Source organism: Zingiber officinale, chromosome 11B, assembly GCF_018446385.1.
Source record: "Zingiber officinale cultivar Zhangliang chromosome 11B, Zo_v1.1, whole genome shotgun sequence".
Taxonomy (NCBI): Eukaryota; Viridiplantae; Streptophyta; class Magnoliopsida; order Zingiberales; family Zingiberaceae; genus Zingiber; species Zingiber officinale.
In genome coordinates, this window is record NC_056007.1 from 7,812,049 (window position 1) to 7,826,135 (window position 14,087).

Here is a 14,087-nt window from a genome sequence, read left to right on the forward strand (position 1 = left end):
GCTGGAAGAGAAGTCGACGGAGATAAAAAGATATTAGGCTTATAAAAATTTATGGAGGATAAGATAAGGATTTATGAAATTATATAAGGATATTTTAGAGAAAAAATTATTAAAATAAGATCTTTTTTAAAAAAGTAAGGTCTTCCGTACTTTTTTAAAAACAGCTTATAAGCTCAAAAACAGCTTATTTTGACAGCTTATAAGCTGTTTGAAAAAAAACTTTATCAAACAAATTTGAAGAGTTTATAAGCTCCAAAACAACTTATAAACTATTTTAGAGAGCTTATAAGCTCGGCCAAACACTCTCTTAATCTCAAATTATCCGGACATGCCTCCCGTCCGGCCATGATTTGACCAAATGGCCGACTTTGCTTGATAGGTGGACAACATCCTTTTACCTTCCTTACTTTAACTTATACGTCAGTCGGTCTTTTTTGCTTTGGCCTATTTTTCATGGGACCCCTCTTCATCACCTTGCTCATAGTTGACGCCGGGCAGAGATTGCGATTATCATGTGAAAAGAAAATTTAAGGAGAAGACAAGAAAATGAATCTCCTAAAAGGAAACTTTTTATTAAAACTTGAGGGGTTAATCCCTCGACATCTAAACATGATTTTTATATAGACCACAACCTAATACTCAAATAAGAAAAGAAATTACAATAATTACAATTAACAGATCTTAATTTTAATATGATAAAGAAAGGAAATAGATTTTTATCCAAAAAAAAAAAATAATTAACTTAACGATCTTAACTCAAATCAAAATATAAATTAAGATAAATTCTCTCTAAAAAAATATCAAAAATATAAAATTATCCTAAATATCTAAAAATTAAAAATGACCAAAAATAACATAAAACCCCTAACAAGGGTTTAAATGTCAAAATTTAAGATTAAAAATTTGATGGTCACTGATTCACAGATAACAAATGCACACACGACAAACATACTCTGCCTCTAAATTTCAAGTCAAAAATTATATTCATTTAAAATTTAAAAATTCATATTGGACTTTAGAATGGAATGAACCTATATCAATTGTAGATGGTCCATCAATCAGTATATTAAATTAATCATCCATTAAAAAAAATATCTATAATTCAACTAAGACTCTGAGCTGCTGGCATATAAATATAAAAGAATTGAAATGGTCCTTTGGACCGTCCTTATTTGATGTTCTCTCGGCAATTTACCGAATAATGCATCTAGACATCTTAATTAATCAAAAAATGTATATTATTTTGGTATTTATCAAAGGATACACTTTTTTAAATGCACTTTCCTTTTTATCCTTTTGACAAATCAATTTTTTTTTTGTCGTTTTCCTTTTCTCCCTCTTCTCTTTCCTATCTCCTCTTTCATCAACAACATTTAAAATTTAGTTAATTTTTTGATAACATTTTAGTACATTTAGAGAAGCTAAAATAAACTATGAATAGAAACTGAAATGGGTACAATCGGAGCTCTCCAGGTCCATCAGTAAATTTTGACCGAACCCACTTATGGACCTAGAGACCTCAGATTACACCCATTTCAGTTCCTGCGAATTCCTGATGTTGCAAGAAGTTCAAATATGCTATCTATTGTTTATTTTGACTTTTAAAATGTGTTAAAATATAAGAAGAAATGATTTCATATCAGGCCCAATGTGGATCTCACTCTATTAGCTGCAATAAAAATTTGACAATTACTGATCATCATTATCACTGCCAAGTATATTTGACGGGGCAAAATATACATGTGTCCAATATATTTTATTTTTTATTAAAATTTAGATAAATTATCATTCTCATGTAAAAAATGATAAACCTAGTTAATCCATATTCATTTAGTAGGTCCCATAAAATTTATTCTGGTACCAACTACTAAGGTAAATGATGAATACTCCATAATACTAATATCCTTTAGTTACGTGGGGAAAAAAATTCTGATAAATTTATTATTATTAGAGATTGAATCATGGTTTCTGGATCACAATTCGAAAAAAAATACCTGGTACTTCACTTGTATGGCTCAGTAATAGCTCCGTAACTATATGGGCCATTGTTAGGCCCATCACAATGCTGACGTTAGGGGACTAGTAAAGATACTGGTGTCGCCTTTGGAAGGAGACTTCGTGTTTGCAGATCTGTTGGAGCCCCGGCCGTGGACGGGCATGGCGATTAGGGCTTGTCTACGGGTCTTCACCCTCCTCCTCCTATCTACGTTCTCATCGGCGCTTTACGAAGACCAAGTCGGACTGGCAGATTGGTCGGTAGATCCGCCCTCTCGTTATCTTCTCCGTCGTCATCGTTTTCAGCTGTTTTTCTCCCTTTGTTCTTCCAAATTCTGGACCGCTTCTTAATTATGGTTCCTTTGCCTTGATCGGAACAATTTTGTTTCTTTGAACCAACTGAAATGTGTTCTTTAGAAGTTCAGTATGTTCATTCAATAATTTTTCCTGCCGGATCTTCATCTTTCGATGCGTTTATTTTTTGAACTTGGAGATTTTGAAGCTCACAGTGAATATGCATATACATATCCTGATTAAAGATGATCGAGTCCAATTTTGATGAAATTTTAGTAAGATATTCTTTGTGTCCCTGCATGGTTCTAGATGTATTTATTGTTTGTACAGTGCTCTATATGGTTTTGGTCGGTGCTGTTTAAATGGAATTGAAGTCAAGGATATTCTTCTTTGATTATCACTACTGGAATTATAATTGCAATATTTTCGTGGTCATTACTTTGTGTTATCCGTTAGGTTATATCCTTTCTGAATATTTGGGAAAGAAAAGACAGCTTTATTAGTGGAAGAACAGACAGAAATCACTTAACTGTTTTCTCCCACGTGATCTGGTTAGAATGGTAAGTTTGTATAAATTGAAGAAATGAATGTTGGATGTGGACGGAAAATTACAGTAAACCATGTGACATTAAGGGATTTTTGGTTATTTAAGACCCGACACACCCTCCACTGCTTCTCATATCAATTCAAGCATTAGATCATCTGTTGGTGTCTTTTACTATTAAGTATGATATTTCTTCCAATTATGCTTTCTGTTGCTTCAAACATTGTGAGTGACAGTAGTGTTAGGCCAAACAATGATTCCTTTATTTGTTGTGACTCTTTCAGTAAACTAAGATGCTTGTTCTAACACTACAGGCATCAGAAGTACATTGGAAAAGTAAAACATGCTGTATTCCACACTCAAAAGACAGGGCGAAAACGTGTTGTAGTATCTACTGAAGAGAATGTTTTTGCATCTCTTGATCTCCGTACAGGCAATATATGTAAGTTGTTTCTCTGTTATGAATTTTAATTTGTTAAGCACCCAGGTTCTTATTTGTTTGTGTTCAGTTACATAGGTATGTAAGTTTGTGTTGTTGTAACTTATTACTTATGACAATAATTGTTTTTTTCTCTCATATTAATTACAATTGGTTGAATTTTGCAGTTTGGAGGCATGTTCTTGGAAAAAATGACCATATTGACCAAATTGACATTGCTCTTGGGAAATGTAATCATCTTAACCTATTTGATGATTTGGTGTTTTGATTGTTTATCTTTGAATTTGCACCTTTGATATTGTTGTACTTTTTATTTATTGTTTTTAAAAAGTGCCATCATGCTTGCAAGCTTTATGCTTGGCTGTTTTTGTACTTTGATATTTTCTTTTCTATTTGGGAAATTTTGGTCTGAGATGCATATGTTCTTTGCCACAATCTTGGGCTTAAAGTTGGTGGCACCAAGCAGGCACCCTTTTAGTTAGAATGACAAGTGTTTTTCCTTGTTTTATTGTCAGCCTTCATCAAATTTGATGATGTTGTAAACTACTATGAGATTCTATTTAAATACTATACACAACGCAGAAACTTTGTAACTCATAATAGCTAATAAGGATTTTACAAACATTCCATTGAAAACTGTATCTAATTATGGTTCGCAAATTCAATCAAATTGCATTTTTTAACTTAGTTCTCTAATAAAATTTCTTCCTATGGATTGTTATGTTGATGAGATGTCAGGCCAAAGGTGACTGATGGAATCATCAACTGTCAATTTCATTTCTGTAATTGCTGGATGTTTGTTCCTTGTATGAGATAACCAAATGGCAATTTAAGTCCTGGAAGGAATGATGCCTTGTATGTTACATTGCACACCCCCACCAACTCATCCTTGATTATTCTGGATAATTATGTAGCATCATTTTTACAAATAGTTTCCATGCACAAATATGCCAGAAACTAATTCATTCTGAATGTAACCCTTGAACATCTTTAACCTTTCTTAAAATCATAATCTTGGTTAGAATCCTAATTTATACTTAAGCCCAACTAAATTCTAGTTCAATAAACTTTTTCTTTGACAAATAACATATATAACAGAGATGGACTCATGCTGGTGTATGGAAACATAAGTAGTGAAATTTAATTTTATTCAAATATGGTTTCATTCTGCATGTAATAGCTTCGTATACCCATATACACACAATAAAAATGAACCCAGGTTATTGTCTGAGGCAAGAAAGAAACTAAACTTTATAGAGGCTAAATAGGCTAAATTTTCACAATCATTAATCTTAGTATCCAGATGATGCAAATGAAACCCTTTTACTCTTGAGACTAAAATTAGTCAAGAAATAAACTAAACTGGCTCAATTAGTGAACCCTTGGCTGCATTAGCACGGGAGAAAAACAGAAATTATAAACTATCAAGATTTATAGATGATACATTCTATCACCTACAAGGATGATGCATGATTAAAGAGCTTTTGAAACCATATGCAGGGAGCATGCTGTGAGTTTGAGGGTGATGCTTCAACTACGCGATGAGGGATTGAGGATTATAATACCTAAATTTATGGCTTTTCCTTGGCTCAAATTGGACCCATTACAATGCATTTTAGTTCAGTTTCAAGAAAGCCTTGAGAGAGGAAAATTGCTTGTTTATTTATTTATTTTCAAATCTTATGTGGTCAATGTGGTGGGACTGAAATGAAATGTGATATGGGGGACATGTTTACACGTGGTTAGTGATTACAATTCCACAATATCTGGTTCATCATGCAACAGCTGGAGGTGGGTCGTTTGGTTTTTCAACCATAAATGTAATGACACGCTGCAATTTTTCTTTATGATTGGAATTTAATAATTTATTTCCCATCTAATAGTGTGTAGTCAAGAATATTGTTGACGTCTATGTCATGCTTTACCTAGGCTGAAAAAGTAAGGTCTACCTTCTACATGAATTTTACAAAATTTTCTGCCGTCATTGTCTTTTTAATATCAATCATATGCTTGTGTTTCTTTTAGTCCACTGTCTTGTAACTATATCAACTTAGTCATCTTTGATCATGTCATGTTGGAACCATTTGTGGTGTAAGCTTTTCTCGACTTGAATGTCTCAAATAGCAAATCATATAGTCAAGACTAATTACTGCAAAATTCCCGTGTGACTCAATAAAGAATGCAAATAAGAGTGCAATACACATTTCGTGGTATGCTATCCAACCCTGGTTTGCTTATTGTTTGTGAATCTATGATTCCCTTGCTGATATTTTGTCTGGATTGGATTTGTTGATTAGGCTATTAGTAGATTTGGGTTATTTTGGGATCCATTATTATTACATGGCTATTTCAAAGAACATAGGGTGAAAGTATTTTATCTTGTAATTGAGTACCACCATTATTTGAAAGTTGGTTATTATTTGTGGTGATATCTTTTCCATTTTCCATACCATTTTTTAGCCTTTTCGGCTCTTTGCTTGGGAAAAAACAGAGGTAGAGAAGGATGCAGAAAGGGAACTATTTAGTCCCCAGTTTGACAAAATGATGATTTTTTCTTGATTTGAAATTAGTTTTTTTGTGTTTTCAAATAATTTATTCTTGAAATTAATGTTTCCTTTCTTCTTTCCTAATATGGTGAGAAGGGAAATTTGCATTCTCTCTTTCCTCCTTAGGAAACCAAAGTAGGGAAAATATTTCCTATTTTTTCCCTAAGTATTTTTTCCCCACCCTCTTTCTTTCCCTACCCTAGTTGTTTCTTCCCTTGTAGGAAACACAGCCCTAAACCTTCTTTTTGACCCTTAGAACTAATTCTTGGTGTCGTTTGGTAATTATTTGCCCGGACTGAAACCAGCATAAGAAGGATGACCTGATAGTTTTGGTTGGTGCACTGTGATTGTTAATGCATCAGGAATTTCTTATCCTATCATGGAAAAAGTGAGAATAAAGTTGTTTTCTCATTCTGACTTATTTTTTCATCCACATGAACCATGTAATGGCTGAGTATGAGATTTCTATTTAGGATATTCTTGATTTTTGTCTTTCAGACGTTATTACTCTTTCCTCGGGAGGGAGCATATTAAGGGCATGGAACCTTCCTGATGGTCAAATAGCATGGGAGGCCATCCTTCAAGAATCGACAAATACAAAATCTTTCTTGTATCTTCCAGTAAGTAAAGTTGTGTGATATCTAGTATCTAATACCGGATAAAATGAATGATAGACATATTAGTCTTTTGAAATTGAATTTAAAACAATAAACATGCAGTCGAACATGAATACCGGAAAAGATAATTTGATTCTTGTATTTGGTGGATCTTCAATTTATGCTGTATCGAGCATCGATGGTCAAATTGTTTGGAGAAAAGAATTTTCTGTCAATGAGTATGTGCCTACTTCTAGATCTTTTTGAATTGTCTACTTTATATATTTATGAAGTTTGATTTGCATTTCTGTGTATGTTGTTGCAGCTTAGCAATTCAGCATGTTTCTGGGTCTCAAGATAGTGATAACATTTATGCTTTAGGATTTGTTGGTTCCTCTGAATTTACTGCATATCATATCAGTTACAAAACTGGGGAGGTGCTGCAGCAAATCAGAAATTCTTATAAAGGTGGTTTTTGTGGTGAAGCATCTCTTGTTTTTGAAGATATGATTGTTGCATTAGATGCAAGCAGATCGGCCTTAATTTCCATAAGCTTCAAAAATGGAATTATTGAATTCCATCAGATGCACTTTGCCGATCTTGTTCCTGAATTTGTTGGAAAGGCTAGATTATTGCCTCCCAAGCTCAATGGCATGCTTGCAATCAGTATTTCATCATCAATCATTCTGTTAAGAGTTAAAGGCATTAATCAGCTGGAGGTTGCTGAAAAAACTAACCATCCATCAGTCATAATAAGTAATGCTCTCTCTCTATCAAAGGAACAAGAAGCTTTTGCAATGTTGCAGCATGATGGATCTAGAATTAGCTTAAAGGTGAAATTTAATAATGATTTAACAAATGAGATTCTTAAGGAAACCTTACAGTTGGACAGTCACAGGGGAAATGTCGAGAAGGCTTTCATTAATATTTATACTCGAAATGATAGAACTCATGGCTTTCGGGTATTGGTAATTATGGAAGATCACTCACTATTATTGGTACAACAAGGGGAGATTGTCTGGAGTAGGGAAGATGGGCTTGCATCTATTGTTGAATCCACTACATCTGAATTGCCTGTTGAGAAGGAAGGTGTTTCAGTTGCAAGGGTGGAACACAACCTTTTTGAGTGGCTGAAGGTACACTTTTGACATTTAAAAACCATAGTTCACTAATCATTGCCATATATCACACTGTCTGTGGAAACTTTCACAATAATTGTGCAAAAAAAAAAAAAAAACCTCCATAATTGCGGATCATCTGCTGTGGTCTGTGGAGTGTGATTTCCCTGGATAGATTGCTAAGTTTTATTATAGCTTTACATTAATACTATTTAAATGTTTTTAGCATGGCAAGGGTTGTTCCTGCTACTTGTAGTCAAATAACTTATAATACCCGTTTCAGTGTTGCTCTTTGGTCCAGACTTCCTTTTATGGTACAATCGATTTTAGCGAGTAATCTAAATAGGGAACAATTAGTTCAGCAAAAGAAAAAAAGAAACATGAATTTTGGGAGGATACTACATTCTCTTAATGTATACTTGATTTAGTAAAATTAATCTAATAAGTTACAGAACCAGTATTTGGTTTGACCTTTCTTCCTCTTACACCTCTGACACTTCTTAGCTCACCTTACTTTGCAGTAGAGAAATTTGATAGTACTTTACTTTCTCATATGCTCCTAAGACCTCCCATTGGATCCAACTGATCCTCCATTGAGCAAGAAATGATAGGATTTCACTTGCTGACACTAGTAGCTGACACTAGTAGTTTAGTGGAAGGCCATCTGTGCCTGCCTGTGGGAATAGGAAGGTCTTGGAAAATTTAAGGTAATTTTGAACACGTTCTAGAAATTTCAACTGTTAAGACTTTTGAATAGCTATTCATTTGGTCCAATTTTCTTTTGGTTGGTACGCTTGGCTACTATTTAACTTTGTTAGGTACATTAATTTTTAATGATTTTAGCTATGTAAAAGGGATGCCTAGCTCACAGAACTGTTTATCTGTGTGAAGATTCAAGAATGATCTTTTTTGAAATGTTGATATGAATGACATGAACTGAATTTCTTTTTGAATTCTAATTGCTAAATCTGGCTTGAATTTTAGAGATTCTAGAGGTCGACCCTAGATTTTCTATTGTGAAAACAAATCTATACACGCACTTTCTCCTATGTAACATATCTAGGCAACTGAACTTTTGGTTAACCTACCTGTTATTTGTACAAGTTGATAGTTCGCACCACATAACATTTTGTTGCATCACAACCATGCCATTCAATGGATTGAGCTTATTAACCCTGTTCATTCTTTCAGACCTTTTCATACAAGCTAAATCATTAGTATCTGTGCAGGTAAAATCTTGATTGGCAACTACCTACATTTTTTTTCCCTTTTAATTGGCTTGTTTGCCGTGATATTTATGCAGATTTATATAGGCAGATTAAATTCTATTTCTTCCTATTTATATCTTTTGTGGTTGCTAATGCATATATATAATTGCAAAAAACACCTTTTTCATAAATTACATGAAGTATGTGGTTTAACTAATTATACTCGACTGGAAACTAAATGGATCATCTCTACTTTGTTTGCTTGTGAAAGGGCCATTTACTCAAAATCAAAGGTACGCTCATGCTTGCAACTCCTCAAGAGGTGGCTGAAATACAAGCTATTAGGCTAAAGAGTTCTCAGAAAAGTAAGATGACACGAGATCATAATGGATTTAGAAAGCTAATTATTGTGCTAACTAGAGCTGGGAAAGTTCTGGCATTGCACACTGGAGATGGTCGTGTTGTTTGGTCTGTCTTACTTTCCACTTATCATAGATCTGAAACATGTAGAAATCCTGCTGCTTTAAGTCTATTGCAGTGGCAGATTCCTCATCATCATGCAATGCATGAGAATCCAAGTGTCCTTGTAGCTGGGAGATGTGGGCATAGCTCTGATGCACCTGGTTTCTTCTCAATAATTGATTCTTACACTGGGAAAGTACAGAAGTCTTTAATGCTTGAGCACTCTGTGAGACAGATAATGCCTTTGCCTTTAACAGATTCTACAGAACAACGCCTCCATCTGATAATAGATGCGAACTTAGATGCCCATCTATACCCAAGAGCATCTGAATGTTTGAAAATTTTCCACCATGAGATTCCAAATACTTACTGGTATTTGGTTGACAAAGAACAAAACATAATTAGAGGATATTCACTTGAAAGCACTGAAAATGAGTTTGTCTTTCGGGCTAACGAATTATGGTCCATTATCATTCCTTCTGAGTCTGAGAAGATTGTTGCAACTGCAACAAGGAAAATGAATGAGGTATAACTTGTCCTATCACTTTGACTTTGTTTAGTTGTTTATGTACCATGTGAATTAATGATTTTTTTTTTCAGATAGTTCATACTCAAGCAAAGGTTACATCAGATCAGGATGTGATGTACAAATATGTGTCTAAGAATATACTTTTTGTTGCTACCGTCACTCCTAGAGCTGCTGGGTACATTGGTTCTGCAGCACCTGAAGAAGCTTGGTTATTTGCATACCTAATTGATACTGTCAGTGGGCGTATTCTGCACCGTGTATCTCACCATGGAGCGCAAGGTCCTGTTCATGCTGTAAGTGATACTATTTTTCAATGGGAGTATTTTTTTCTTTATCTATTTGCATTCCAAACTATGATCTTGAGCAACTATACACTTGACACTTGTATTGTTTGGTCTTTCTCTTGAAGGTCATGAGTGAGAATTGGGTCGTCTACCACTACTTCAATCTTAGAGCACACAGATATGAGATGTCCGTTATTGAGATATATGATCAATCCCGTTCAGTATGTCTCCCTTTATATTTAACATGTTTTACTTCTATTATTTGCTTCTGTTTATGAGTGTTTTTTTTCCTTTCTTTGCATTTTTCACGTCTTTCATCAGGACAATAGAGATGTTTGGAAGCTTGTATTGGGAAAGCATAATTTGACAGCACCCATTTCTTCATACACTAGACCTGATGTGATTGTCAAATCACAGTCGTACTTTTTCACCCACTCTGTAAAATCCATGGCAGTGACATCCACAGCAAAGGGCATAACATCCAAACAACTTCTCATTGGTACAGTAAGCGATCAGGTTAGTATAATCATCGCAGCCTCAATTGTCTACGCATCTAGAGAGTACTCTTGAACATAAAAATATTCTCAATTGTTTTCAAGAATATCTTTTTTAGAATTTTTTTCGACATTTTCTTAGGAATCAATGTGGTCTCTCAATCAACTTCATTCCTTGTTATATTTCAGGTATTGGCACTTGATAAACGGTTTCTGGATCCCAGGCGTTCTGCCAATCCTACACCGGCAGAGAAGGAAGAAGGGATCATTCCGTTGACTGATTCTTTGCCAATCATTCCACAGGTTGTTTTTTTTGTCAATTCTCTTCTCCAACTTTCTTTTATACCCTTTTGCCTATTAAATTTAAATGATGATAAGAAACTGAACTCCACATACTAAAACAGTGATGTCTCCGTTGTCATGATTGAATCATCTCATTCATCAACTGACTAGAACTGTCATAAACCTGACATTGGAACCACTTCTAAAGAGAAGTAATGTGAATGATGCTCCTCATTCCATTTGAGGGTCAACTCACCAACTCATCTTCCTCTTCAAGGCTAGAAGCAGATACACAACTGTGTTCTTCCTTGTTATCAGCTAGGTTTCATCATGCCTCATCTTGTTCTTTGAAATGAGATGCAGCCGGTAGGGCAACATGTGATTTCACTAGTAGACACAATGTAGGATTGATTCCTCATCTTTGTTTTGGAGATATAGCAATGCAAGTGCAAGCGAGATAGATAAGCACTCACTGCATCTTCTTTTCTTCCTCTGCTCCGCAACTTCTCCTTCCTTTTTTCTTGCGTAACTATTTCCTTTCTTCCGCTTCACTCTGCCATTTTTCTTCTTTTTCCGCTAATGATTATTGTTTGCCAACACGACATTGATAATCTATTATAGCACCACTAGCTCCTTGCTGTTTCATTCAGGATCTGAAAACCATGGAACAAACTTTCAAACTTCGCACTGAATGAATCTTTTGCTGCAATAAGAGTTGAAAGGAATACGTGGAGGGAGACCAAAGAAAATATTATTCAGCATAGTAAAAAATAACTTTATTTGAATATTACTTACAGTACAACCTTACATTGAGCTCAAGCGATGAGAAAATTTATTGTGGATTTCTCCAAACAGTTGGGACAACATAGCTGGATGACGATGATAATGAGACTTTAATAGAGAGAATATTATTGAGGTTTTGGTTATGTGAAATTGTCATCATTGCAAACGCACTTGATCACCATGCCATTAAGGCTTTTATCTATTATAAGGGTACTGATGGATATTTCATATGGGTGTCCATGGGTGAAGTTAGGTTTTAAGACAAACTTGTTCTAATCTGTTGTCATTTAGGGTATTTAAATACCTAAATCCAAACTCAAATATATTTTTATTATAGAATTTGGAATCTAATTTTTTTGGTTCGGATATCTTGTTGTGTCTTTTGTTTTTTTGTTTTTTAAAAGGGTTTCCAATCTTTAAGAATTTTTGAATTTTATGTTTGTAAAGTTAATGAAAATTGTTATGTATTAATGCGGGTAAACTGTAATGCGTAATCAATATTCAGACCACATCATTATTTTGTTCTTCTTTGTTACTTTGCAAATAATAACCATACCTTATATGGAATTCTATTTTTTTATAGTATATACTAATTGATTACCCTACCAGTTCGAGTTGGATTGTTTAGTCTTATTAGTGTGTGTTTTTATGCTGCCATCTATATGCTTCTGATCGCGTCTCTTACTATGCGACTATCTGAAATTCAAGTTTTTCATTATTCTACTTGTTTTACTTCTTGAATTTGATTGTTACTTGACCTGCATATCAACTGTGTAATATTTCAAATAAGATAATTTACAATCTACGAAGCATGGATCATTGATTTGAAGATCTTATCACAGTCTTACGCTACGCATTCTCTTCAAGTGGAAGGCCTGAGAAACATAGTGACTGTCCCTGCCAAGTTGGAGTCAACCACACTTGTTTTCTGCTACGGCGTAGATCTCTTCTTCACCAGGATTGCTCCATCAAGAACATACGATTCCCTTACTGAAGACTTCAGCTATGCTCTTCTACTCATCACGATCGTTGCACTAGTTGTTGCCATTTTTGTGACGTGGTTCTTATCTGAGAAAAAGGAGCTCAGAGAGAAGTGGAGGTGAATTGTCTTATACTGATGGGTTACCCTGGTTTTCAGTAGAGTAATTTGATCATTTTAGTTGGAGATTCCTGTTTACATCTTGATGTTACAAGATCGATTTTTTTTTATACGAGCCACTTACAATGGCTATCCAGCAGATTCTTTAATCTAGAAAACATTGAATTTGGTTTTCTGGATCAGTAGTAACATTTCGTGATCTTGATCTTCAGCGACAATAGTGTCTTGTCACAATATGTGCTCGACTTTGTTGCTCCAGCTCTTCGCGAAGGGAAAGCCTTCCCATGGATGCAATATCTTCAGTTCTAAGAAACGAGTCATTTCGCTCTTTAATGTTTGAATGGTGTGACGTGCCTTTGCTACCGTAGTATAGGCCACTGCACGAGTTGGCTCAATGCTGAGCTCAAGCTGGCCCATGCTATGGGTTGGGTATTGGCTGCCGCTCTTCGGTTTCTCTTTGACCATGAAGTTCTGTTGCCTCTTTTACTTGCGTGTATATCAATTCAGTAAAAAAGCCAACTCACTCAATCGGGTTGTGGCCTTCACCAACTCTATGCCAATCTCTGTGATCGGGAACATTCTACTCTGCTCATACATTCTATAAGAATAGTTTTATAAATAATTAAGGGATTTAAGATTTAAATCTGGATTACAGTGTATTGTAAGAGATTTTTTCTCTAATGAAAAATGGATCTATGTTGATCATCTAGATATGCTTTTATAAGCGCTTTCTAATTTTTATTTTGGTGGTCGATGAAATTTTTTTTTAGAATCAGGTTGATCATTTACAGGATTAGTCGGTTTAAAAAATTAGATATCTAGATTATCAAAATATATATATATATATATATATATATATATAGAGAGAGAGAGAGAGAGAGAGAGAGAGAGAGAGAGATTTGATATGCTGTCTGACGCTTCATACGCAACCTTGAACGACATTCAACGTGGGAGACCTGACGCGACCAATTTTTTTTTTAATCTTTCTCTTATCTATATGTAACAATTTTTCTCTCTTTCCTTTTAAATTAAAATAAAATTATCTCTTTGCTCTCCTATGATTGCATGTAATAATCACTATGATGTTGATTTTTAAAGGTGGTGTGGCTACTACAATATATAGCAGCAATTATACAATAACTGTTACACGTTGTAGCAGCTATTATACAGTAGTTGCTATAACATAGTAGCTACTATAACATTGTAGCAGCTACTGCACCATTGTAGTAGCTGCTATAACGTTGTAGCAGCTGCTATGTAGTAGTTGCTATAATATTGTAATAACTATACCACGGTGATTATTGCATGCAATAATATGACAATGAAGTTATGTTGCCTCTCTCTTACGTGTGAATTGAGATATATATAAATTCAGTAAAAAAGCTAACTCGATCAGGTTGTGGCCTTCACATAC

The 14,087-nt window shown here is 34.6% G+C and overlaps 1 protein-coding gene across 1 annotated transcript; it reads left to right on the forward strand.

Moving 5' to 3' along the window:
* The first annotated feature begins 2,092 nt into the window (after positions 1-2,092).
* On the forward strand, positions 2,093-12,884 carry LOC122033509 (ER membrane protein complex subunit 1-like). The gene is made up of 12 exons (XM_042592548.1): positions 2,093-2,252; positions 3,148-3,275; positions 3,440-3,502; positions 6,317-6,438; positions 6,538-6,653; positions 6,740-7,550; positions 9,012-9,728; positions 9,803-10,024; positions 10,141-10,236; positions 10,337-10,531; positions 10,699-10,812; positions 12,417-12,884. Exons 1-12 carry the CDS (start codon positions 2,158-2,160, stop codon positions 12,675-12,677), a joined length of 2,940 nt encoding a protein of 979 aa, XP_042448482.1. The 5' UTR covers positions 2,093-2,157; the 3' UTR covers positions 12,678-12,884.
* Positions 12,885-14,087: the final 1,203 nt, after the last annotated feature.